This window comes from Myotis nattereri (genome assembly GCF_964212035.1).
Source record: "Myotis nattereri genome assembly, chromosome: X".
Taxonomy (NCBI): domain Eukaryota; kingdom Metazoa; phylum Chordata; class Mammalia; order Chiroptera; family Vespertilionidae; genus Myotis; species Myotis nattereri.
Genome location: NC_138078.1, coordinates 29,142,119 through 29,168,831, shown reverse-complemented (window position 1 = coordinate 29,168,831; position 26,713 = coordinate 29,142,119). Strand labels below are relative to the sequence as shown.

The 26,713-nt window shown below is 42.1% G+C and overlaps 1 protein-coding gene across 1 annotated transcript in view; it reads right to left on the bottom strand.

The window, feature by feature from the left end:
* Positions 1 to 26,713, bottom strand: part of CFAP47 (cilia and flagella associated protein 47) — a gene marked incomplete at both ends in the record, with an annotated part of 442,463 nt that overhangs the window by 341,954 nt on the left and 73,796 nt on the right. The window contains 3 exons of the mRNA XM_081081612.1: positions 9,648 to 9,742; positions 18,223 to 18,367; positions 21,567 to 21,644. Coding sequence (XP_080937738.1) covers positions 9,648 to 9,742; positions 18,223 to 18,367; positions 21,567 to 21,644 — 318 coding nt within the window. The remainder of the gene's footprint in view (positions 1 to 9,647; positions 9,743 to 18,222; positions 18,368 to 21,566; positions 21,645 to 26,713) is intronic.

Here is a 26,713-nt window from a genome sequence, read left to right as displayed (position 1 = left end):
AATTTGTTGGTGTAAAATTATTCATGCTGTTCCCTTATTGTTTTCATTTCTGTAATGTAGGTAATAATGTCCTCTCTTTCATTTCTGATTTTATTAAATTGAGTCATCTCTTTTCATCTTAGCTTATCTAAAGGTTTATCAACTTCATTGATATTTTTAAGATTCAACTTATAGTTTGTTGATTTTATGTACCATTTCTTATTATTTCATTCATTTACATTTTATCCTTCTACTTGGTTTGAGTTTAGTTTTTTTTTCTTGTTTTTTAAGGTGGAAGGTTAATTTGAGATATTTTTTTATTTTTTATATAGGTTTTACAGCTATACATTTCCCTTTAAGCATTTCTTTAACCACATCCCAAAAGTGTTGGTATGTTATATTTTCATTCATCAAAGTGTTTTGCAATTTCTTACATTTTTTGTGACCCGTTAGTTATTTATGATGTACTGTTTAATTTCGACCAATTTGTGAATTTAGCAAATTTCCTTCTTTTTTTATTTCTAATATAATTTCATTGTGATTGGACAACATACTTTATATTATTTAAATAAATTTAAATTTATTGAGGTTTGTTTTAGTATTCTCTATGTATGTAATTTAGCTACACGGAGATAATTATAAATGAAAGAACTAAGAGTTGAAAATGATTGCATCTGGATTTGTGTGTTTGTGGGTGAGTGTGTGTGTGTGTGTGTGTGTGTGTGTGTGTGTTGTGCATAATAGAGGGAAGGAATGCTTATATTCAAAATAATTTTTGTAGGGTTCCTTTAGTTTTATATTTCCATATATGCTTTCTTATTATTTTGATGAAAAACAAAAACTCAAAAATAAAATGTATCTTTTGTGACAAGTTAGTATTTTGAAGCATTAAACTAATACCCTTCTCCTACTCAATACCTTGCATATACAGTTATGCACACACATACCCACACACTTTTTTCAATAAGGGAAATAACCTTATATGTTTGTTTAGTAATTTTAATTTATAGATTTTAAGTATGTCAAGATCAAGTTATGTATTTTGTTAATAAATCTATATTGTGATTTTATATTTTCACACAATGGAGCTATATGCTGTTTTTAATGTCATCAGTCATTTATAAGAGAATAATTAACTTAAGGGAATCCAAAAATTAGAAAAAAGTATATAATCCAACTTAATTCTGGTTACATGATTTTTTGGGAAGATGCATATGCAATTTGGTATTTTCATTTTTAAAAAAATGTATTTTATTGATTTTTTACAGAGAGGAAGAGAGAAAGATAGAGAGTTAGAAACATCGATGAGAGAGAAACATCAATCAGCTGCCTCCTGCACATCTCCTACTGGAGATGTGCCCGCAACCCAGGTACATGCTCTTGACCAGAATCGAACCTGGGACCTTTCAGTCCACAGGCTGACGCTCTATCCACTGAGTCAAACTGGTTTTGGCTGGTATTTTCATTTATTATTACTAAAACCTTATAAATCTATTTCTTTTTTAAAAAATCTTTATTGTTGAAAATAATGCATATGTCTCCTTTCTCCCCCATCAAAGAACTTATAAATCTATTTCTTAATGTTTAGATTATAGATTCTAAAAATTTATTATAAAACTTGTATTTATATATTTACACTCTCTGGAGTGCTACACACTGCTTAAGATTTTAAGTTGTTCTGTATTTACTGGGTACTTTAAAGGGAGACTTACTTAGTGTATTAGAGTGTAATTCAGTCCAACAATAAGAAAAATGTAAAAACCCTGCAGAAATAGCACACCCTCTGAGATTTTGCTCCATGGGTTAATGCCAGTGAGGCAGATTGATTATCTGGTTTTCAGTCATTTCAAATGTCCTCCACTGTATTTATGGCTAGCTGTAAGCTGTGTGTGTGTGTGTGTGTGTGTGTGTGTGTGTGTGTGTGTGTGTAGATGTAAATAGCCAGTGGGAGCTCTCCTAGTTGACCTATGGAGCCGGGAAATGTGAAATCAACTACAGGGGCTTGATTTATTTCCAGTTGTAACCCATTTTTGCCTCTGGTGAATCAGGTTTGTGTACGATCAAAAGTGCTGGTGGGTAATTGTAGTTGTATTTGGTATGGGCTAGGCTGGTCTGTTTACACTGTCTCCGAAGCCCCTCCTTTCCTATGGGCCACTCAGTGACTCCTGAGCCAATATTTGGTGTTATGCTTCCCTATATGGTAGTCACTAGCCACATGTGGATATTTAAGTTAAACCTTAAAATACTTAAAATGAACATGGCTGGTGTGGCTCAGCTGTTGAGCGTCAACCCAGGAACCTAAACATCACCTGCTGGATTCCCGGTCAGGGCACATGCCCTGGTTGCAGGCTTGATCTCCAGTAGGGGGTATGTAGGTGGCAGCCCATGGATGTTTCTCTCTCATTGATGTTTCTATCTCTCTATCTGTCTGCCTTCCTCTCTCTCTAAAAATCAATTAAAAATGTATTTTTAAAAGAAAAATGAAAAATATTTAAAATTAAATAAAATTTTATTTTTTCAGTCAAAATGGCCACATTTCGACCCACCTGCATGGTCCAGTGGTTGAGTGTTGACCTATGAACCAGGAGGTCATGGTTTGATTCCCAGTCAGGGCACATGCCTTGTTTGAGGGCGGGCTTGGTTCCCAGTGGGGGATTTGCAGGAGGCAGCCATTCAATGATTCTCTCACATCATTGATGTTTCTCTCTCTCTCCCTCTCCCTCTCCCTTCCTCTCTAAAAATCAATTAATTTTTTTTTAATTGCCATATTTCAAGTTCTCAGTAGCCACATATGGCTAATGGACAGTGCAAAACATTTCCACCACCATAGAAAGTTGTATTTCAAAACACTGGCATAGCTCTTTCCCTATCTTTACCCGAACTTTTCCTGCTACAATGGCCCAGGTTCTGCCCTGTGGCACAGAGTGGTTAATCTGCATGCCTCACTTGCTCACCAGGTCTCTGCAGCTCTCATCTCTGCTGCTCTGTATTTTCTCTGAATCTATTGGAAATGAGGAGAATTGTTCATTTTCTTTTCCCACCAACTTTTTTTTCTGCTCTTTGAGGATGTGCAACCTTTGGGTAAATATTTCACAGTGGTTATCCTAGATTTATAATCATTCTTAAAGGAACCTGGGAAAGATCCCTCAATAATTAAAATACTGGCCCTAGCTGGTTTAGCTTAGTGGATAGAGCATCAGCCTATGGACTAAAGCGTCCCAGGTTCAATTCTGGTCAAGGGCAGGTTGTGGGCTTGATCCACAGTGGTGGGCGTGCAGGAGGCAGCTGATCAATGATTCTCTCTCATCATTGATGTTTCTATCTCTCTCTCCCTCTCCCTTCCTCTCTGAAATCAACAAAAATATATTTAAAAAAAGAATAAAAAAATAAATAAAATGCCATGGAGAACTATGTGAAGTTTGTTTAAAAAAAAAAAAGAATTAAAATACAGGACATTTGAATGCCAACTGCCCCTTTCCTAGTCATAAGCGTTTTTGTCTATCAACCCAGGACAGGAGACTGAAATCTTTGTTTCAACAGAATATTATTTTCACTTGAGGTATTCCTCTGTTTGAATGACAACATCTAGGAAAGCACTTAGAATGGCACCCATAAAAGAGCTTTCAAAGTTCTCCCTCTTCATTAGATACCTCAGTGGTTTCACAATGATAGAACTCAACTTCTTTTCTGTGTCACTGGGTTGCTGTGCAAAAGATGTTCTATATCTTACAATTTTGTTGAGTTGATAAGACTTACATACATGAGTGAAGAAATCATGGAACCTCTTGATTTCGTATTCTGAGTAATTACAGGGCTACCTTAGATAAAATCACATTTATGTAACCTGTCTATGAACATGTGAATTCAGAGAAGTCAAAGGTAGTGTGACTTCCCACATATTGTTGTATGTTCATTTTAATTTGTTTTTAGGGAACTTTTTAATCTCTTGATCTTATTGATAACCTATTTGTTCTTTAATAACATGCTATTTAGCCTCCATGTTTTTTAATGTTTTTTAGTGTTTCTAATGTAATTGACTTCTAAATTCATGCTATTGTGATCTGAGAAGATGCTTGATATTGGATTGCAATATTCTTGAACTTGTAAAACCTTGTTTTGCATCCTAACATGTGGTCTACCTTTGAGAATGACTCATGTGCATTTGAAAACAATGTATATTCTGCAGCTTTAGGGTAAAATGTTCTATCAATATCAATTAGATCCATCTGATACAGTGTGTCATTTATATTCACTGTTTCCTTGTTGATTTTTTGTCTGGAAGATGTATACAGTGAAGTCAGCATGGGGTTAAAGTTCCTTAATATGACTGTATTGCTGTTGATCTCTCCTTTAATGTCCTTCAGAAGTTTTTTTTATATATTTAGGAGATCCTATATCAGATGCAAATATCTTTATCAGGGTAATATCCTCTTATTAGATCCGTCCCTTTAGTATTATGTAGTGGTCTTTATTGTCTCTTTTGATAGCCTTCGTTTTGAAGTCTATCTTGTCAAATATGAGTATTGCTACCCCAGCTTTTTTTTTTTCCGTTTTTAATTTTCATGGAAAATGTTTTTCCAACCCTTCACTCTCATCCTGTGCGCGTCTTTGGTTCTGAGGTGGGTCACCTGTAGACAGCATATATTTAGGTCATGTTTTCATATCTATTCAGCTACCCTATGTCTTTTGATTAGAATATTTAATCCATTTACATTTTAGATTATTGATATTTACTTATTTACTGCCAATTTAATTCTTTATGGTTCTTTCTCTCTATATTTCTTCTTCTCATTACAGCAGTCCCTGTAGCATTTCTTGCTGATTTGTTGGTGATAAACACCTTTAGCCTTTTCTGGGAAGCTATTCATTTCACCACTTATCTACACTAATAAAAGAGAAACATGGTAATTGGCGTATGACCGCTACCCTTCCCATTGGCTAATCAGCGAGATATGCAAATTAACTGGCAGCCAAGATGGCGGCCGGCAGCCAAGCAGCTGATGCGAACAGGGATGGTTGCTTGCTTCAGTGACGGAGGACTCCAACGTTCCCTGCCTGACTTGCCAGCCTCTCAGCTGCAACTCTAAGTAACTATGTTGCCAATGAAGAAGCTAAAAAAACCCCCAGAAACCTGCTTTACTCAGCGGGACTTCAGCCAGCCGGACCGCAACATTGTATCAAATACAGACGGTAAACAAAGGCCAGAAACCTGTTTTCAGCAGCCGAGGGCTCAGAGCTAAAGCTGGCCCAGAATAAAAAAAAAAAAATAAAAAAAAGGAGCGGTTGGGAGCTTCAGTCCCAGCCTGAAAACAGCCCTCAGCCACTCACCCAGACTGGCCAGGCACCCCAGTGGGGACACCACCCTGAAGGCTGTGTGACCGGCTGCAAACAGCCATCATCCCTTCATCCAGGCTGGCCAGGCACCCCATTGGGGACCCCCACTCTGAAGGGTGTGTGACCAGCTGCAAACAGCCATCATCCCCTCACCCAGACTAGCCAGGCACCCCAGTGGGGACCCCCACCCTGATCCAGGACACCCTTCAGGGCAAACCAGCCAGCCCCACCCATGCACCAGGCCTCTATCCTATATAGTAAAAGAGTAATATGCCTCCCAGCACCGGGATCAGCGGAGCCGCAAGGCCTCCCGGCACCGGGATCAGCGTGACAGCGGGCAGCGCCCAAACCCCCTGATCGTCCTGCGGCTCTGTGTGTGACGGGGGCGAGGCCCCAACCCCCCCACCCCACCGGCCCTGCTCTGTGTGTGACGGGGTAGAACCATAACCTCCCCATTGGCCCTGCCCTGAGTATGAGGGTGGCGGGGCCGCAACCACCTGATCGGCCCTGCTCTGTGGGTGTTAGAGGGTGGCGCCCCAACCCCTCCCCCCCACGGGCCCTGCTCTGTGTGTGATGGGGTAGAGCCATAACCTCCCCATTGGCCCTGCCCTGAGTATGAGAGTGGCGGCGCCCCAACCACCTGATCGGCCCTGCTCTGTGGATGATAGAGGGCAGCGCCCCAACCCCCCCTCCCCACGGGCCCTGCTCTGTGTGTGATGGGGTATGGAGCCCCAACCCCCCTGATGGGCCCTGCTCTGTGTGTGACAGGGGGCAGTGCCCCAACCCCCTGATTGGCCCTGCTCTGTGCATGACAGGGTACGGAGCCCCAACCCCTCTGATGGACCCTGCTCTGTGCGTGGCAGGGGGTGGCGCCGCAAACTCCCAATCGGCCCTACCCTGAGCGTGACTGAGGGTGGCATCGCAACCTCCTAATCTGCCCTGCTCTGTGCATGACAGGGGAAGGCGTCCCAACTCCCCAATCAGCACTGCTCTGAGCCCGACCAGGGGCTGCACCTAGGGATTGGGCCTGCCCTCTGCCACCCGGGAGCAGGCCTAAGCCAGCAGGTCGTTATCTCCCGAGGGGTCCCAGACTGCGAGAGGGCACAGGCCGGGCTGAGGGACCCCCCCTTCCCCCGAGTGCACAAATTTTTGTGCACCAGGCCTCTAGTTTTGAATAATAGCCTTGCTGGATATAGTAATCTTAGTTTCAGATCCTTGCTTTTCATTACCTTGAATACTTCATTCCATTCCTTTTACCTGTAGAGTTTCTTGCTGGAAGCTAATTCCAGCATGTCATAAATGCAAGAAGTTTCATCAAAAGGTTGATGGAACCTTGAGGATTGCCTGCTGGAAATGGCTAAGGGCATTTCCCCACACCTACAGATTTGCATAGATGATTGCTTCCTGCCAGACAGCTGAGGGCATTTCAAGCTACATGTAATTGCCTCCTACTGGCCAAACACCTGAAACAGCTGAAGGCAGTTCCTCCAATCTGACAATGGATTCTGTATACTAAACCTTGCCTTTGATATGTATATCTACCTTGCTTTAGGACAATTTGTGTTAATAAAAAGCAAGGGGTCCAGAGAGACAGAAGAACTTGGTTCTTACAGCCAAGCTCCTCTGGCTTCCCGAAATGCCTTCCAAAATTGTTTCATCTCTAGACTCTTTAATAATTTACTGCAGCCCTTCTCCAGATTCCTCAACCCTTCTAGATGCTGGATAAGACTCCCGGCATTTTCTGATGAAAAATCAACTGACAGCCTTATGGGAGCTCCTTTGTAGATAACAAATTATAGGGAGTGGCTATAGGATCAAGTCTCAGACTGACCTGTGGAAGGGCCACAAACAAGTCCCAGCTTGGAGGGCAGAGGTCTCTTAGCATAATTAAGCTTAACATTATAGCCCTCCCTAGTTCCTTCCTAAGTAGCTATTGGGCTGTCGGAGGTGCAACAAGTGCTGCCAAAACAAGGTGAAATGCATAAGAACATTGTAAACATGTTGACCACTTCCTATGTTTTGCTTTGTGTGTTCTGACTATAAAATAAAGCCTCAGCTTGCAGGCGGGGTCTTTCTGTGTCTTCATCCAGGCACAGGAGATCTACAGAGCCCCAACTGTATTCTCTTGTCTGTCTTCTTTAATCCTTCACCACCCCTCCTCAGGTTGACCCTTGGCCGTGCAGGCACAGCACAACAATTTGCTTTCTCTTGTTGCCTTTAAGATTCTTTCCTTATCTTTAATTTTTGCCATTTTAATTATGATGTGTCTTGGAGTGGGCAAGGTTTGGTTTGGGTTCTTCTTGCTTGGGACTCTCCTGAACTTATGTGACTTTTTCCTTCACCAGGTTAGGAAAGTTTTCTGCCCTTATTTCTTCAAACAAATTCTCTATCTTGCTCACCTTCTTTACCTTCAGGCACTTCTATGATGCACATATTGTTATATCTCATGTTGTCCCACAGCTCCCTTAAGCTCTCCTCCTATTTTTTAATTGTTTGGGGGGTGTTTTTTTTGGTTCTCTGAGTCATTTTGTCTACTCTCTTCTTATTCACTGCTTTGAACCTCAGCTCCTCTATCTGCTGTGTATTCCTCCCAATGTGTTCTTTAATGGTGGTATGTCATTCTTCATTTCTGACTGGTCTTTTTTCATAGTTACTATCTTTTCTCATACTGTTGAGCATCATTGCCATCATTCTGAACTCTGTATCTGATGTCTTATCTCCATTTTGTTTAGTACTTCTTCTGGAGAATTCTCTTGTTCTTTCATCTGGGGCTTGTTTTTTTGTCTCCCCATTTGGGCTGCCTGTTTGGGTTTGTGTCTATGTGCTAGGTTGATCTGCTATGATTCCCAATCTCTAGTGTAGGACAATGTCAGATGCTGTTTGTGGCTGGCCCTGAGTACCCTGTTTGGAGCTATCAATAATCCACAGCTTGCAGCTCCCTCTGTTGTGGCTGGGTGCCTTTGGAAATCACCAAGATGTGCCCCAAGGTTTGCTTTTCCTAGCCCCAGGCCTAGAAGGAAATCAGGCAAAGACTGAAAGTTTGCTGAGATCCACATCTGCCTGAAGATGAATAGACATTCAGCCTTGATTAGCCTCAGGCTATGAAACACAGGGTGGGGTGAGAGGTAGTCCAACAAGGTGGGGCAATTGCTCCCTCACCCCCACCCAGGCAAAAGCTGCCTGGATAGCAAATGTCTGCATGAGAAAGATATCCTCTGTGTGTGAGGGAATGACTCTGCACAGGAAACTGGGGTGGCTCCCTTTGGAGCTCTAACCTCTGAGCCTCCAACCCTGGATTCTGCTCACACAGCTCTAGTTCCCTCTCTCCTCCCTCTTCTGGAGCCCAAGGTGAGTAGCTGCACACAACATTTTGTGTGCTGGCCCATTAAGAGGGTGCTTGCATTTCCAGCCATTTCTCCCTGGCAGACAGCAACCCCACTGCTTTTCACTGCCCGATGTTCTGTGGGCAACTTTCTCAGGTCTGGTGTTCTGGGCTGGGGAGCCTGGCTTGAGGTTTATATCCCAGAGTTCTCAGTGGAAACCCCCCACATCTGAGATATCCTTCCAGAAGTTCAGCTGCTGCCTGTGAGAATCCAGCCAGGCCTTTCCTATCTCCGGCCTTCCTACCAGTCTCTATGTAGTCTCCACTTCTGTCCTTGGTTACCAGGATTCTCTCCAGCTATTCTTCAGCTTATTATTCAGGATATTTTTTTCTGTATTTTAGTTATAATTCCAGTTTGATCCTGGGAGAGTGTCAGTGTAGCTTCCACTTACTCTGCCACCATTTTGGAATTTTCCAACATTCTTAAATGAAGCCCACAATCATGCTCTGTCTTTACTGTTATTGTGGTTTTTAAATCACCAAACATGAAGGAACACAACAAAAAGAACCAGTATCATAGAAACACCTCCTGAATCTTCATAGCATATTTAAAGTAAATTCAGATAGTGATTCCAACAGCATTGAGCAAGGCCCAATTAAAGATAAGTACAAAGTACACTCTAGCTCAAATATAAGTGATTTGGGGGTTAGTCTCAACTTCCCTGTCCTTCATACAAGTCAGATCTTGAGTTTTCTAGACAACATAATTGGGAAAACAAGACTATAGGTTCCTTGTGTGTGCCCTGTGCACTGCTTGAAACACTCTGCAAGCAGGAGCCAGACAGCTCTAGCAATCATTTTTCTGAATTAAAGGATACACCCCGGCATGCTAACAAGTGAGAAAAAGACCCATTGCATAAAGAGCTTCAGTGATCTTTGGTATCTTCTTGGTTATGATTATCAGTAACTTCACCATACCCGAGTAATATCAGTAACAGAAAGTTGAACTTACTTCTCCAGGAGTAAATGATATGCCGCATTCCATAGATGTCCCTCCCTCTAACTCTAAATAATACCGGTCAGGAAATGCAGGGTCTTTGTGTTTCCCTATAAGACAAGAAAGAGTGCATGTAAAAGAAGCCAATCTTATCTAATAAAACAGAAACATTGTAATTTGCCGTACCTCCGCTACCCTTCCCATTGGCTAATCAGGGCGATATGCAAATTAACTGCCAGCCAAGATGGCGGCCGGCAGCCAGGCAGCTTGAAGCGAACCTGAGGCTCGCTAGTTCAGTGATGGAGGAAGCCAACGTTCCCCGCCTGTTCCCTGCCTGCCGCTGTCGGCCTCTGAGCTTTCAGTTTGAAACACTGTTACAAATATAGAAGCTAAACAAAACCCCAGAAACCTGCTTTCAGCCATCCCGGATCTCAGAGCTGGAGTTGAAACAGTGTTTCGATTATAGAACCCAAACAAACCAGATACCTGCTTTCAGCAGCAGGGAGGCCTCAGAGCTGGAGCCAAGCCTCAGAGCTAAAGCTGGCCCAGAATAAAAAAAAAAAAGGGAAAAGGACAGGTTGGGAGCTTCAGTCACCCGCCAGCCTGAAAACAGCCCTCAGCCCCTCACCCAGACTGGCCAGGCACCCCAGTGGGGACCCCCACCCTGAAGGGTGTGTGACCAGCTGCAAACAGCCATCAGCCCTTCACCCAGGCTGGCCAGGCACCCAAGCGGGCCCCCCACCCTGATCCAGGACACCATTCAGGGCAAACCAGCTGGCCCCACCTGTGCACCAGGCCTCTATCCTATATAGTAAAAGGGTAATATGCCTCCCAACACCGGGATCAGCAGAGCCGCGAGGCCTCCTGACACTGGGATCAGCGTGACAGGGGGCAGTGACCAAACCTCCTGATCGCCCTGTGGCGATCAGGGGGCGGGGCCACAACCTCCCTATCCTCCCTGCTCTGTTCGTGACAGGGGAAGGCCCCCCAACACCCCGATCAGCCCTGCTCTGTGCCTGATAGGGGGGAGCTCCCCAACCCCCTGATCAGCCTGCAGCTCTGTGTGTGACAGGGTACGGCGTCCCAACCCCCTGATTTGCCCTGCTCTGTGTGTGACAGGGTGCGGCGCCCCAAACACCCCCCCCCCCATGGACCCTGCTCTGTGTGTGAAAGGGTAGAGCCATAATCTCCCCATCGGCCCTGCCGTGAGTGTGACAGTAGTGGCGCCCCAACCCCCTGATCGGCCCTGCTCTGTGGGTGATAAAGTGCGGCGTCCCAACCCCCCGCCCCCCACGGGCCCTGCTCTGTGTGTGACGGGGTAGAGCCATAACCTCCCCATTGGCCCTGTCCTGAGTGTTACAGGGTGCAGCGCCCCAACCCCCTGATCCACCCTGCTCTGTGTGTGACAGGGGACGGTGCCCAAACTCCCCTATCGGCACTACTCTGTGAGTGACAGTGGGGAGCTCCTCAACCCCCCGATTGGCCCTGCTCTGTGCATGACAGGGGGGAGCTCCCCAACCCCCTGATCAACCCTGCTCTGTGCGTGACAGTGTATGGAGCCCCAATCCTCCTGATTGGCCCTGCTCTGTACGTGACAAGGGGTGGCGCCGCAACCTCCTGATCGACCCTGCCTTGAGTGTGACAGGGGGTGGTGCCCCAACCCCCTATCGGCCCTACCCTGAGTGTGACTGAGGGCGGCATCGCCACCTCCCAATCCACCCTGCTCTGTGCATGACAGGGGGCGGCACCCCAACTTCCCAATCAGCACTGCTCTGAGCCCGACCAGGGGCTGCACCTAGGGATTGGGCCTGCCCTCTGCCACCCAGGTGCAGGCCTAAGCCAGCAGGTCGTTATCTCCCGAGGGGTCCCAGACTGCGAGAGGGCACAAGTGGGGCTGAGGGATACCCCCCGCCCCCCGCCAGTGCACACATTTTTGTGCACTGGGCCTCTAGTCCTATCTATTAATAGAGAAACATCATAATTAGCCATAACTCCGCTACCCTTCCCATTGGCTAATCAGGGCGATATGCAAATTAACTGCCAACCAAGATGGCGGCTGGCAGCCAGGCAGCTTGAAGTGAACAGGAGGCTTGCTCGCTTTAGTGACGGAGGAAGCCAGTGACATTCCCCTCCTGCCGCTGCTGGCCTCTGAGCTTGCAGTTTAAGAAACATTGTTACAAATATAGAAGCTAAACAAAACCCCAGAAACCTGCTTTCAGCCAGCTGGGCTTCAGCCAGCAGGACCGCAACATTGTTTCAATTATAGAACAAACGCAGATCCCTGCTTTCAGCCAGCCGAGATCTCAGAGCTGGAGTGAGCAGGACCGCAACAGTGTTACAATTATAGAACCCAAACAAACCAGATACCTGCTTTCAGCAGCCGAGGCCTCAGAGCTGGAGCCAAGCCTCAGAGCTAAAGCTGGCCCAGAATTTAAAAAAAAAGAAAAAAAGGACAGGTTGGGAGCTTCAGTCACCCACCGGCCTGAAAACAGCCCTCAGCCCCTCACCCAGACTGGACAGGCAGCCCAATGGGGACCCCCACCCTGAAGGGTGTGTGACCAGCTGCAAACAGCCATTATCCCCTCATCCAGGCTGGCCAGGCACCCCAGTGGGGACCTCCACCCTGATCCAGGACACCCTTCAGGGCAAACCAGCTGGCCCCCACCTGTGCACCAGGCCTCTATCCTATATAGTAAAAGGGTAATATGCCTCCCAACACCGGGATCAGCAGAGCCGAGAGGCCTCCCGGCACCATGATCAGTGTAACAGGGGGCAGCAACCAAACCCCCTGATCGCCCTGTGGCTCTTTGTGTGACAGGGGGCGGGGCCACAACCTCCCTATCTGCCCTTCTCTGTTCGTGACAGGGGAAGGCGCCCCAACCCCCTGATCAGCCCTACTCTGTGCCTGATAGGGGGGAGCTCCCCAACCTCCTGATCGCCCTGCAGTCTGTGTGTGACAGAGTGCAGCGCCCCAACCCCCTGATCGCCCTGCGGCTCTGTGTGTGACAGGGTGCGGCGCCCCAACTCCCCCCCCCACCACAGGCCCTGTTCTGTGTGTGATGGGGTAGAGCCATAACCTCCCCATCGGCCCTGCCCTGAGTGTGACAGTGGCGGCGCCCCAACCCCCCCCCCATCAGCCCTGCTCTGTGGGTGATAGAGAGCGGTGCCCCAACTCCCCTATCAGCCCTACTCTGTGAGTGATGGGGGGAGCTCCTCAACCCTGATGGGCCCTGCTCTGTGAGTGACAGGGGGGAGCTCCCCAACCCCCTGAGGGGCCCTGCTCTGTGCGTGGCAGGGGCGAGCTCCTCAACCCCGATGGGCCCTGCTCTGTGTGTTACAGGGTACGGAGCTCCAACCCCCCTGATGGGCCCTGCTCTGTGTGTGACAGGATATGGAGCCCCAACCCTCCTGATGGGCCCTGCTCTGTGCATGAAAAGGGGCAGCGCCCCAACCCCCTGATCAGCCCTGCTCTGTGCGTGACAGGGGGTGGCGCTGCAACCTTCCTATCGACCCTACCCTGAGTGTGACAGGGTATGGAGCCCCAACCCCCCTGATGGGCCCTGCTCTGTGAGTGACAGGGGGCAGTGCCCCAACCCCCTGATTGGCCCTGCTCTATGTGTGACAGGTGGTGGCGCTGCAAGCTCCCCATCGACCCTGCCTTGAGTGTGACAGGGGGTGGTGCCCCAACCCCCCAATCAGCCCTACCCTGAGCATGACTAGGGGTGGCATCACAACCTCCCGATCCACCCTGCTCTGTGCATGACAAGGAGTGGCGCCCCAACTCCCCAATTGGCTCTGCTCTGAGCCTGACCAGGGGCTGCACCTAGGGATTGGGCCTGCCCTCTGCCACCCGGGAGCAGGCCTAAGCCAGCAGGTCGTTATCTCCCGAGGGGTCCCAGACTGCGAGAGGGCACAGGCCGGGCTGAGGGACCCCCCCTTCCCCCCTAATGCACAAATTTTTGTGCAGCAGGCCTCTAGTCTATATATATAGGCCAAGCAACCGGAACAATGGAACTACTGGAATGACCGGTTGCTATGTCGCGCACTGTGGCAACCAACCAGCCTGATCGGGGCCCCAATCAGCTCCTGGCCAACCTTCCATCCCCACCCCCCACCCCCCCGCCGCTGCCCCATGCCAGCCCGGCCCTGATCACCCCCATCAGTGTGGACCAGCCGGACCCCACCTGTGCATGAATTCATGCACCAGGCCTCTAGTTGTTGAATGAAACACTAAGAAACATCATCAATGTGTTCTTAACAACCTAAAAGCAATTGCTAAAATATCTGTACTGTGCTGCGTAAGTTTGCTCGATTAAATAATCGCTCTAAATATCAAAGTTCTAATCAGCAAAACTGATATCCAAACATGGTGCAAATATATATTCAATTAGCAAAACAGACAGTAATTCCATTTTTCAAAAAATCTCCAACATTCAAGAAGCATATCATAGTCCTATCAGATGAATGTGGAAAGAAATACTAGTAAAGGTCAAGGTCACATAACTGACTGAATCTTAGATCTGAGAAGGTTGGGAGACATGCTTTCCAGTGAAGATGGAGCAGGGAAGACGCAGAACACTCCTGATGTCTTAAAGAGTGCACAAAGAAGAGAAACACAATTTTACAAAACAAAACCTGACAAAATGGAATCACTCCAGATACAAAAGATACAGAAACAATTGACCAATAGTAATGCAAACTTCAGGTTCAAAAATTTTAACTATTTAAATTAACCTCTGAAACAATTTTCTGAAAGATCAAATGTTAGAACAGAACTCTGTCCTCATCTAAATGATTTTAAAAATTCTTTTTCCTCCATAAAGTTTTCAGATTATGCCAAGGAATAGTAAGTTCATTTATCCCTGTCTGGAGATGAACTTCGATATCTCATTCCACCCTCTTTCATCCTACTCAATTTCACTTACTACAATGTAAAAACCATTAAACAAATGAACAAAAAAACCAAAACCCATTAAGTTTACATTAATATAAACATTGTTGGTGATATGCAGAAAGATGCACATATTGCACAGCAAAGAATATCCACCTTGAATGCATGTATGTTTTGAAAATAGAAGACATAACAAAAATGGATAAATAAATCAGTATTCATAAATATATTTGGAGTATATATAAAATATAGTTTGTGAAATGCAATAATCCAAGTTAGCTTCAATAAATATTTCTTGAGTGCCTATAATATACACAGCACTATACTGGACTGTTCAAATAGAAAACAAAAACTATATAGTCTTTAATCCCATGGAGCTCACAGTGTACCAGGGGAGACAAACAGGTACATAGCCCTTTTTAGTTAGTGTTACAATAAAACTTATACAACATCCTAAGGGAGAAAAGATTTAAAAAGTAATTTCAAACAATTGGATGGGGGAGGGGAATGGGACTAATGACCAACAGGACTCAGGAGGTTGAAGCTCATTTATAAAAGTAGACAGGATCTCAAGCAGCAGGGACCAAAAAAAAAGGAAGCATCCTAGAAGGGAAGCCCAGTGCCACTGGGAGGAAATGCAAAACAGAATCTGGCAGAGGCACAGAGAACCGATGGCGCCTATAATGGAAGTGGTGGCTGGGAAGACAAAGTGGAATCACAGCCAACACAAATGGATTTCAACCTTTCCTCTCCTGTAAGTCACTCTATCAAATAATCCTGAAGCCATCATGTGAAAAAAAACAAGTCTAATTTGCCAATGAAGGGCATTTATGTGTTCAAATATTTATAAAAATAAGATACATTTTCAGGGTATTTTAAGTATAAACTATACTGCAAGTTGTTAATTAAGATCAATTTACATTTTTCCTTGACTGTGTCAGCAGCAAGCTGCTGAGAAACACTGGTAATAGGGAACCAGCAAAGCTTTTTAAGCAGAGGTCTGATAACATCTCTGCTTTAAGGAGACCACTCTCTGGTATAAGTATGAGGAGAAAGGCTTGCAAGCAGAGTAAGCATTTGAAAAGATGCAGTGGCCTAGAGGGGAGGTTTGAGCTAGGACTAAGGCAGAATTGAGGAAAGGCACTTTGCAGAGTAGCTCTGCAGAATAAGCAAGAAGAGGCTGTAATCCATTGAACTAGGTGCATGAAAGTATATGGGCTGGTCATTCAGAGTGAAGTGTTAAAACCATGGGAGTTTCAACATCTAGATTTCTTTGAAAAATTAATATAGATTTCATATTGACTTCCAACTGTTTATTGTTATTCCTGGGCTATTCCACAGCCTCCTCAAACACAGTATGCTCACCTAAACCTGCTCCTCCTAAATTGCATCAGCTATTAATTGTCACCCACCCCTTAGTGTCAAAAACTGGGAGTGATTCAAGACTTCCTCCTCTTTCCTAATACCCATGTTCACTTAGTAACCAAGTCAGAGACTTTCTAAATCCTCAGAACCTTTGTACTCCCCTCCTTCCCATCCCCAGCATCATGACCTGAGTACAGGATCTCAGCACATCACACCTGTACAACCATACCTAATGGATCACCCTGTCTCTAGTCTTGCCCTTCCCACATCTACTCTTTGCTCCAGACCAATCTCAACTTTCCTCCAAAAGGAAAATTAGTAAAGCGTGAGCCTAATTATACCATTGCCTGGATATAAATCCTTTAATGGTGCTGCCTAACACCTAGGCCAGCGGTCGGCAAACTGCGGCTCGCAAGCCACATGCGGCTCTTTGGCTCCTTGAGTGTGGCTCTTCCACAAAATACCGATTTCTGTGCATGGGCCACGAAGTTTCAATCGCACTGTACGTGCGTGCCCGCACGTGGTATTTTGTGGAAGAGCCACACTCAAGGGGCCAAAGAACCGCATGTGGCTCGCGAGCCGCAGTTTGCCGACCACTGATCTAGGCTAACAGTCCAGAAAAGACCCTCAGCAACTTGGGTCTCACTTGCCCCTCCGGTCCTGTTCCTCTATGCTTTAGATATCCTGAACTACTTCCACACTGACTCATTTCTAGGCTTTTACTTGCATTCTTTCATAGATTCCCTTTTCTTGGGTGTCTACTCCAAGACTCAAATTACACATCAAATTCTGCAAAACATCTTTCTTGCTTTTTGTCTAGTTTTCCCTAGAATATGCTCCCTGAGCATTATGCACTGACTTGTCTTATAGCATCTGCCATATTATATGGCAATAATCTGATTCTTTATTCTCCTCACCTAGTGATACAGGTGGTCTCTATTTATTACTTAGTCCAATAGCCATCTTTCTCTGCTCTTTCCTGACCTCTACAGGCTGATTCAGCTAGGCCCCATTGCTCTTCTGCCTCTGCTTTGGTTCAACCACAGGGAGACTCCAGCAGGATATGAGAAGGTAAAAGGTATATATGCCCTTGTGTCTTCCCTGCTTTGGCTAGTTCTGGCAATGGCTTCGTTTTTAGAGCTGTAACTATTCAAGTTGGCCCATCCTTCATAGTTTCAAAACTCATAGGGCTCCACTAATATCTTGCCTCCTCTTGTTCCTTCGGGCCCAGAGGTAGTAGCAGCTTCCATCCCTTGTTGGTTTCTTTCCACCTGGCTCCCACCTCCATAGATAATTCCTTTATTAAACCCTTGTCATTTAAACCCTTTTCATGGATCATCTGTTTAGTATTGATACCCTTACCATTAAACTTACTGTTCACTTCTCAAGAAAGTGTAAGATACCTTTATAGACTCAAAATGGAGTATCTATCCCAGTGGTTCTCAACCTGTGGGTCGCGACCCCTTTGGCAGTCAAACGACCCTTTCACAGGGGTCGCCTAAGACCATCTTGCATATCATATATTTACATTACGATTCATAACAGTAGCAACATTACAATTATAAAGTAGCAACGAAAATAATTTTATGGTTGGGTCACAACATGACGAATGTATTTAAAGGGTCAGAAGGTTGAGAACCACTGTTCTAGCCTATAATGGGTACGGGTACTCAACAAATATTTATTGAAGGAATGACTAAACCAATGCTCAGCAAGCTTTTTTTAGAAGTGCCCAGATAGTAAGTATTTTAGGTTTTGCAAGCCACGTGGTTTCTATCACAACCATTCAACTCTGCAATTATAGCAGACATGCAGCCATAAATAATATACAAATAAGTGTGTCTGTGTTCTAATAAAACTTTATTTATAAAATCAGGTATCAGGCCAAATTTGGCCTACAGGCCTTAATTTGCCAACCCCTGGAGTAAACAAATGAAATGCACTTATAAAAGTGCATATTTTAAAACTTAATTTAACATAAAAATACCTAATATATGAATAAACATAGCTCTCCAGGACATTTATCTGAAATTCATGAGCAATTAAAACTAGAAATTAATAATTTTATTTTTATTTATAGTATATACTTATATATAACTTACTATATGAAATCTATTAATAAGCAGCTATATGTCATGCATTACCAAAGTGTTATGATATTAATATTGATGTATTTCTAGAAGTAAAACCATGATTATAGAGCATAAGAAAATCATTCACTGAATCATTAAAAACAGTTAAGAATAATTGCCCCTGACTTACAAAGTTATATCTTTGAGCAACTTAAAACTGTTTTATTTTTACAATAATATCATTATAGTATAACATATATACCTGTTTTGTGTTTAAAAACCATTGAAAAATATAAATAACCTTCTAGATTAAACTCCACTCTGGCACGTGTTTTGCCTTTGTTCTTTACCAAAAATGGAATAATCTGGGTACCGCCAAGAAAGGTGCCGCAGAAGATAAATGTGTCCTAAAATTTTTAAAAAGGAATAATTAGAAAGTAGTGTAATAGTTTAAGAGAATAATTAAACTAAAAATTAAACTGTAAGAGGTAGACCTTAAAAGTCCTCATCATAAGAAAAATATTTGTAACTATGTTTGGTGACAGATGTTAACTAGACTTATTGTGGCAATCATTTTTTTTCAATAAATACAAATATCGAATCATTATGTTGTACACAGGAAATTAACATGTTTTATGTGAATGCTACCTCAACAAAAAATATACTGTTATGTTCACCAAAGACATTAACTAGAGTACTCCATAAAAATTAGTCACATTTTCCTTCCTTCCCCCAACTCCTGTATATCATCAGTTACCAAATCCCATTAATTCTGCCTCCTTCCTCACTTCTTATCCTTTTTGTAACTGAATAAAGTTAGTAACCCTTCACTTTTCATTTCTAGAGTCTCACTTTCTCCAATTCTCCTCTACAAAACTAAGTCACAATTAAAGCCGCTGAAAATCTGACCACACTGCTTCATGTATTAAAATTTAATGATTCTCCTCCATCTATAGGAGAATATCGAATTCATTAGCAAGGCTCACAAAGGTCACCATGACCTTCCCCTAGCTCATGTTCCAGCCTCACCTACCTTCATTCTCACCCTACCACCTCATACTTCAGTAAGCTGTATGACTTGTCATTTCCAACCAATATCTGATGCTTCAACCTTCTGTACCTTTAGCAAGGTGTCCCTTGGTCAGGAAGACCTTTCACTAACATTATTGGCTGATAAAATATTATGCATCCTTCAATCCCCAGTTTGATAAACCAAAACTAAGGACACTGCTCAGGACTATTTCTGTTCCTTATATTTACTTATATTACACCATCACAAAGTCCCTTTATTTGTTTACATATCTGTTTCTCCTGGTGGTGCTTCAGTATAATTCATTTTGCATCCATACAAAGTGAGACTTAGCTTAAATATATAAGGAATGTTTATTGATTGTATCTTAACTTGAGCTTATATGTCAGGATGTGCCTACACCACAAAACTATAGAATTTGTCCTTCTGGTGGTGCTACTATATATACCAGTGATGGCGAACCTATGACACGAGTGTCAGAGGTGACATGTGAACTCATTTTTTTGGTTGATTTTTCTTTGTTAAATGGCATTTGAATATATAAAATAAATATCAAAAATATATGTCTTTGTTTTACTATGGTTGCAAATATCAAAAAATTTCTATATGTGACACAGCACCAGAGTTAAGTTAGGGTTTTTCAAAAGGCTGACACGCCGAGCTCAAAAGGTTCGCCATCACTGATATATACCCTACAGTTCCTTAGTAAAAAAATTACATGTATTATTCAAAGAGAAAGAAGCAACAATATTCTAATGTTAAGGAAAATACTTCATTAAGGTCAATTGGCCACTATCTGTTTCACTTAAAATATCAACCCAATTGCACAGGTGAAATTTATAAAATCCAAAATGGTTAATGAAAGTTTGACACTTTACATATGCAAAAAAACCATTCCTCTTATCCCATCCTGGCCTTGTCCATTTGCTCATTTGGGAAAAATTTCCTAATTGTTACTAAGATACAGAGTCAATGCCACACACTTATTAAATGTACTGCTAATAGTACCAGGTGGTACTAGAATATTTTTTTAAGGCAGCTATGTTTAAAACCCAACGTAATTAGGAAATATTAATAAATATTTATTAATGTAAAGTTCTATAAACTACTTAGCTGTGCCATAACATGAAAAGCCTTCCACAAATGTCTTTGGCATGAGCAAATAAAGTAGTAAAAGTCTCAATACTTGTTTAAAATTGTTCAAGGAGAAGCACCATAGCAATGGAAAAAGCACTCTGATCCTACAGGGTTTAATATCCAGGAGTAACCATAGTCTTGGACAAGCTAGCTTAATATCTGTCCATCTATGTGGACTCATAATGCCTTCAATACTGAATAAAATAAGGTTTGGAACATTATACCATAGAATTGTGCTGATGCCATTAAAGTACAAACTAGTAGTGAGGCCTACCTAAGGCAACCAGCAGCCTCATCAATTTCTGCTCAATTTAGTTAAGCACCAAAATGGTGCTAGGTACTGGGGAACTATTGAAAGAGAAAAAGAAAAGTGCAGATAACCTGAAAACAATTGACAATCACTATAATGAAGATGTTCCCAGAATTGAAGATGTCTGTAACATCTTGTAAATGTCACAATAGAGGGGCATATGGGTCTGCTTTGAAAGATCAGGATAAGTTTCTCTGGGTAGATGAGGCCATATATAATTCCTAAGAGGCTGGCCAAAAAAAGCATGTGTGTGCACTCTATCAATTATAAAACAAAATTTCATCAGGGTAACGAACAAAAAAAATTAAGTATAATTATAATGCAAAAATGCAAATCAACACCACAGTGAGATATCATTTTATATTCCAAAGACTGGCAAACATTAAGTCTTATAATACAATGTATAGAGCAATGGAATGTGGATCAATGGAAACTTGAAGAGAAATCATCTTGGAAACTTGAATGGAAATTATCTTGTGAGGTCAAACATGCATATACTCAATGTCTCAGCAACTCCACTCCAAAAGAAAACTCTTGCATAAGTGCCTCAGAAGGTATGTATATCAATGTTCATAGGTATAGTCTTTGTAATAACAAAAAAACCAGAAACACCTAAATTTATGAACAATGGAATGTGAATACAAATTATAGTATGTCTATGCAATGGACTATTAAATAGCTGTGATAATAGAATACAACCACATACACAACTTCGATAAAATTTGGAAACACAATATTTAATTTAAAGCAACACACCAAAGACTGTACATGTTTTTTATAAAGCTCAAAAATGAACAGAGTAAACTAAACAATGAATGGTTAAGGAATTCATATGCATATTGTAACCCAATTAGAAAAAGTAAAGGGATAATAACCAAAAAATGAAGGAAAGGAATTATCCCTTAAAAGGAGCAGAATCATGATGAAACCTACAGATGATTTAATGGTACTGGTAGTGCTCTGATACTTAAGTTTGGTGGTGAATTCTTACACCTTTATTTATTATTCTGCTTCATTACTTATTTACATATAATAATTTGTGTCAAATTAATACATAACATTTTTAAACATAAAGGGACTAACTAGGGACATAGAACCACCACAATTAATAAACCGGATACACACTTACTGGTATGATTTCAATATCAGCAACGTCAGCAGTTCCACCAATCCTAAGTTCTATGTCACTTGCATGGCGTATAGCAACCTAATATTTAGAAAAAAATATAAAACTCTGCAGAAACCACATTAAAATATACTCATATACTGCTGAAGTGTTACCTGGCATTTATGTAACATTTTATAATTTAAATCATCATAACATTTTATAAATGTCACAAAATTTCTTCTGGCAGTTGTCATCACATTTCTTATTATGCAGAATTTATATTCCTAAGAGGAGTGAGTATTCAGCTCTTAAAACCTCCACCACAAATGGAATCAGCTGACAGATTGTGAACCTGACTGCAGAATTCTACCCACTTGAATTTATATTATTGCCTCAAACTCTCTGAGATCCTTTTGTATTTACCTAATTTCAATGGATTATTAAAAATAAAGCCAACAGGAAACTGACTGCAAACATACTTCTTTCCATAGGAAGATACTAATATCCACAACAACTATAAATGAGAGCAGCTAAAAATTGATGAGTATATGGGCCGAGTATGGAGCTAAATACATTACCTTCTTTTTAATCCTCAGTATTCTGTCAGGTTACTTCTATTAATAACCTAATTTCCAAGTGAGGAAAGCTAAGGCTTAGAAAGGCCAAACATTTTGTCAGGGTATTTAAAAAAAATTTTTTTTTGAGGTCATAAAACTTGAAAGCAACATCAGCGAAACTTGAACCAAGGACTATCTGAACACTCAACTGTTTCCAGGAAAATTATGATAGTGAAATAAGAATTTAGTTGTGTAATTCCTTGTTTGATTTTGCATCCCTAGCATCTACAACAGAGACTGTGTTGAATGAATGAACAAATTTCATTGTATTGCACTTTTAAAAAGGTAAGCTTTTCTAAACAAGCCAGTTAGAGAAAGACAAATATCACATGATCTCACATATATGTGGAATCTAATGAACTGATGAACAAAATAGGACCAGAGGCATGGATGCATAAAATACAATAACAGATCTCAGCAGGGAGGAAGGCAGAGGGGATAGGAAGAGATTAACCAAAGAACATCTATACTAATAAAATAAAAAGATGCAAATTCACTGTCCCTCCACAATGCCCACAAGCCATGCCCACCAGCCCACAAGCCATGCCCACCAGCCAATCAGGAGTGGGTATGCAAATTAACATGCAAAATATGGCATGTTAATTTGCATATGCAGGTGTCAAGCGTCCTGGGAGGCAACAGCGGCCATGGGCTCCCGGAATCATCACCGGCCCCAGGAGGTGAGGCCAGCCACATCAAGCCACACCTGCGGGCTCCCAGGAACTTTGCCGACAGAGAGCAGAGCAGGAGAGCGGGCAGAGAGCGGGAGGTTTGGAAGACTTGGCAGAGCAGGAAGCCGCTGGACATAGAGCAGAGCGAAAGAGAAGGTGGCTTGGAGGGCGTGGCTCCCTCTTTCACCCCAGCTTCCTCATCACAGCTGTGGAAACTGACAGCAGGGAGGAGGAAGTCCCACCCCCACAGAATCAGCCAGAATCAGCCGCTGGTCAGGCAGCTCTCAGAGGCCTGACAGCCAGGACTCTCATTCACCTGCATCTCAGACCGTGACAGTACAGAGGTGGGACTATGTCTAAAGAACAACTGTTGATACAACGAAGCTCTGCAGCCGAAAGATGCTGGCGTTATCAATAGAAAATGTCTGAAGAGCAACGTGTGTCTGATCTTGAAAGAAGGCAGCACCTGCGACAGAATGTATCTGAAGACCAGCTATTGGAAAAACGTCACTCTGATGCCAAAAAACACCGGCGTCATCAACAGAAAATGTCTAAAGACCAACGTGCTTTTGAAGTTGAAAGAAGAAGGTGGCGACAATAGAATATGTCTAGAGAACAGTCATCAACAAGTACTACCAATTCTGGTAGGAATTGCCTTCTCAGCAAAAATGGAGTACATGAGGATGCAATTCTCAAACATAGTTGTGGTGGAATGACTGTTCAATGTGAATTTTGCCTATCCCTAAATTTCTCCGATGAAAAACCATCCGATGGGAAATTTACTCGATGTTGTAGCAAAGGGAAAGTCTGTCCAAATGATATACATTTTCCAGATTACCCAGCGTATTTAAAAAGATTAATGACAAACGAAGTTTCTGACAGTAAAAATTTCATGGAAAATATTCGTTCCATAAATAGTTCTTTTGCTTTTGCTTCCATGGGTGCAAATATTGCATCGCCATCAGGATATGGGCCATACTGTTTTAGAATACACGAACAAGTTTATCACCATACTAGAACTTTACATTCTTCGGATGGTGTTTCTCAGAAGTTTGCTCAACTGTATATTTTGGATACAGCCGAAGCTACAAGTAAAAGATTAGCAATGCCAGAAAACCAGAGCTGCTCAGAAAGACTCATGATCAACATCAACAACCTCATGCATGAAATAATTAAATTAACAAAATCATACAAGATGCTACATGAGGTAGAAAAGGAAGCCCAATCTGAAGCAGCAGCAAAAGGTATTGCTCCCACAGAAGTGACAATGGCAATTAAATATGATCGTAACAGTGACCCAGGTAGATAATTCTCCCTGTGTAACCGAGGTTGCTGTCATATTCAGAAACGAAGATGGAGAACCTCCTTTTGAAAGGGACTTGCTCATTCATTGTAAACCAGATCCCAATAATCCAAATGCCACTAAAATGAAACAAATCAACATCCTGTTTCCTACATTAGATGGAATGACATATCCTATTCTTTTCCCACATGGTGAAAAAGGCTGGGGAACAGATATTGCATTAAGACTCAGAGACAACAGTGTAATCGGCAATAATACTAGACAAAATGTAAGGACATGAGTCACACAAATGCAGTATTATGGATATCATCTCTCTGTGCAGGCCACGTTCAATCCTATTTTAAATGCAGGAAAATTAACTCAACAGTTTATCGTGGATTCGTATTAAAAAATGGAGGCCAATTGGAAAAATTTCATCAAAGCAAACCAATCTAAGTTGAGAGTTGAAAAATATAGTGGTTTGATGGATTATCTCAAATATAGATCTGAAAATGACAATGTGCTGATTGGTAAGATGATAATACTTCCATCATCTTTTGAGGGTAGTCCCAGAAATATGCAGCAGTGATATCAGGATGCTATGGCAATTGTAACGAAGTATGGCAAGCCCATTTTATTCATAACCATGACATGCAACCCCAAATGGGCAGATATTGCAAACAATTTACAACACTGGCAAAAAGTTGAAAATAGACCTGACTTGGTAGCCAGAGTTTTTAATATTAAGCTGAATGCTCTTTTAAATGATATCTGTAAATTCCATTTATTTGGCAAAGTAATAGCTAAAATTCATGTCATCGAATTTCAGAAACGCGGACTGCCTCACGCTTACATCATCTAATTTATTCCCTTTCAATGTGCACGAATTTCATGCACTGGGCCACTAGTCTATATATATAAAAGGCTAATATGCAAAGTGAGTTCAACCAGGAGACAGGGAGTTAGATCACTCGCAATGATGTGCGCTGACCACTAGGAGGCAGCACAAAACAAAGAAAGGCCCTGGCCAGCAGCTGGCAGCCAAAGAAGGAAGGCCCTGGCCAACAGCCAGAAGGCCCCGATAAGCCGTGATCACCGGCCAGGCCTAGGGACCCTACCTGTGAACGAATTATGTGCACTGGGCCTCTAGTATATGCATAACCCATGGACATAGACATAGTGTGGGGAAGGCCTGGGGGTTTGATGGAGGGGGCAAAAAGGGGGAAAATGGGAGACATCTGTAAAACTGTCAACAATTAAAAAAAGGTAGGCTTTGTAAAAACAACATACTCTTCTAAGATACAGTAGAAATTAACCTTTTACTAAAATTTGTACTTTAGTGGCCATATTATTCTATATTTTTCAGATTACTATGTAAAAACTCTGCCTAAATCACAGACCATATACCACACTAACTATTTTTAAAACATCTCTCACCTGGCTTGTGTGGCTTAGTGATTGAGCATTGAACTATGAACTAGGTCGTCACAGTTCAATTCTCAGTCAAAGCACATGCCTGGGTTGTAGGCGCAATCCCCAGTGGGGAGCATACATGAGGCAGCCAATCAATGATTCTATCTCATCGTTGATGTTTCTATCTCTCCCTTTCCCTTCCTCTATGAAATCAACAAAAATCTATTTTTAAAAAGCATTTTTTAATACAAGTTTCTCTATAGAAGATATAATTCTTAGGCTATTTTTTGGGGTGAGGCAAATTAGTGTTTATTACATTAAGCTACATGCTATTTTTAAATTGTTATAGGGAATTGAAAGATAAAATGGTGATACTACTACATCTAAAGACATTCATTTTGATCTGATGACAGTGTACATATTATTTTTCAATGTGAATAAATGCACACAGTTAATCATCAAATTAAAGATCAAGAGTATTTTATTCTATGAGTTTATAATATGTAAAATTTATTACAGACTGGTCTTGTTTTATTTATTTTATTTAATGAACACAGAAAAGTCCCTAAAATTAAGGTAATAACTTTTCATTTACATAATTGTTAGAACATTAAACAATAAAACATTTAATGTGTGCTATAACATATAGATGTTAACATCATATAAAATTTGCTAGTAATTCATTTAGTCATTAAAGCTATTTTTAATTAGCATTCCAAAATTATTTTTTTCTAAGATATATAATTAATGCCATGAAAAAAAAATATTTTACTCTATGAATAGTGAGGGCTTGTCACAAGTTAAGAGATGCCAGATATAATTCCAATTTCATGTGAAAATGCCTCATATTAATGAAAGGTGTTCATTTAAATTTAGTACAAGTTTCTATTACCAACTTTTACCAGAAATATTTTCTACAAATCCTTTTGCCAAATTCTGTTAACCATTTTTATAATAGATGATATAGACAAGATAGCTTTTCTTTCAGATTGCTAAAGTCTGCACTTCATTAGAGTTAACTCATTGCTAGAATATAATAGAAATTTTAAAAACTCTTTTAAAAAATATATATTTTATTGATTTTTTTTTTACAGAGAGGAAGGGAGAGGGATAGAAAGTTAGAAACATCGATGAGAAAGAAACATCGATCAGCTGCCTCCTGCACACCCCCTACTGGGGATATGC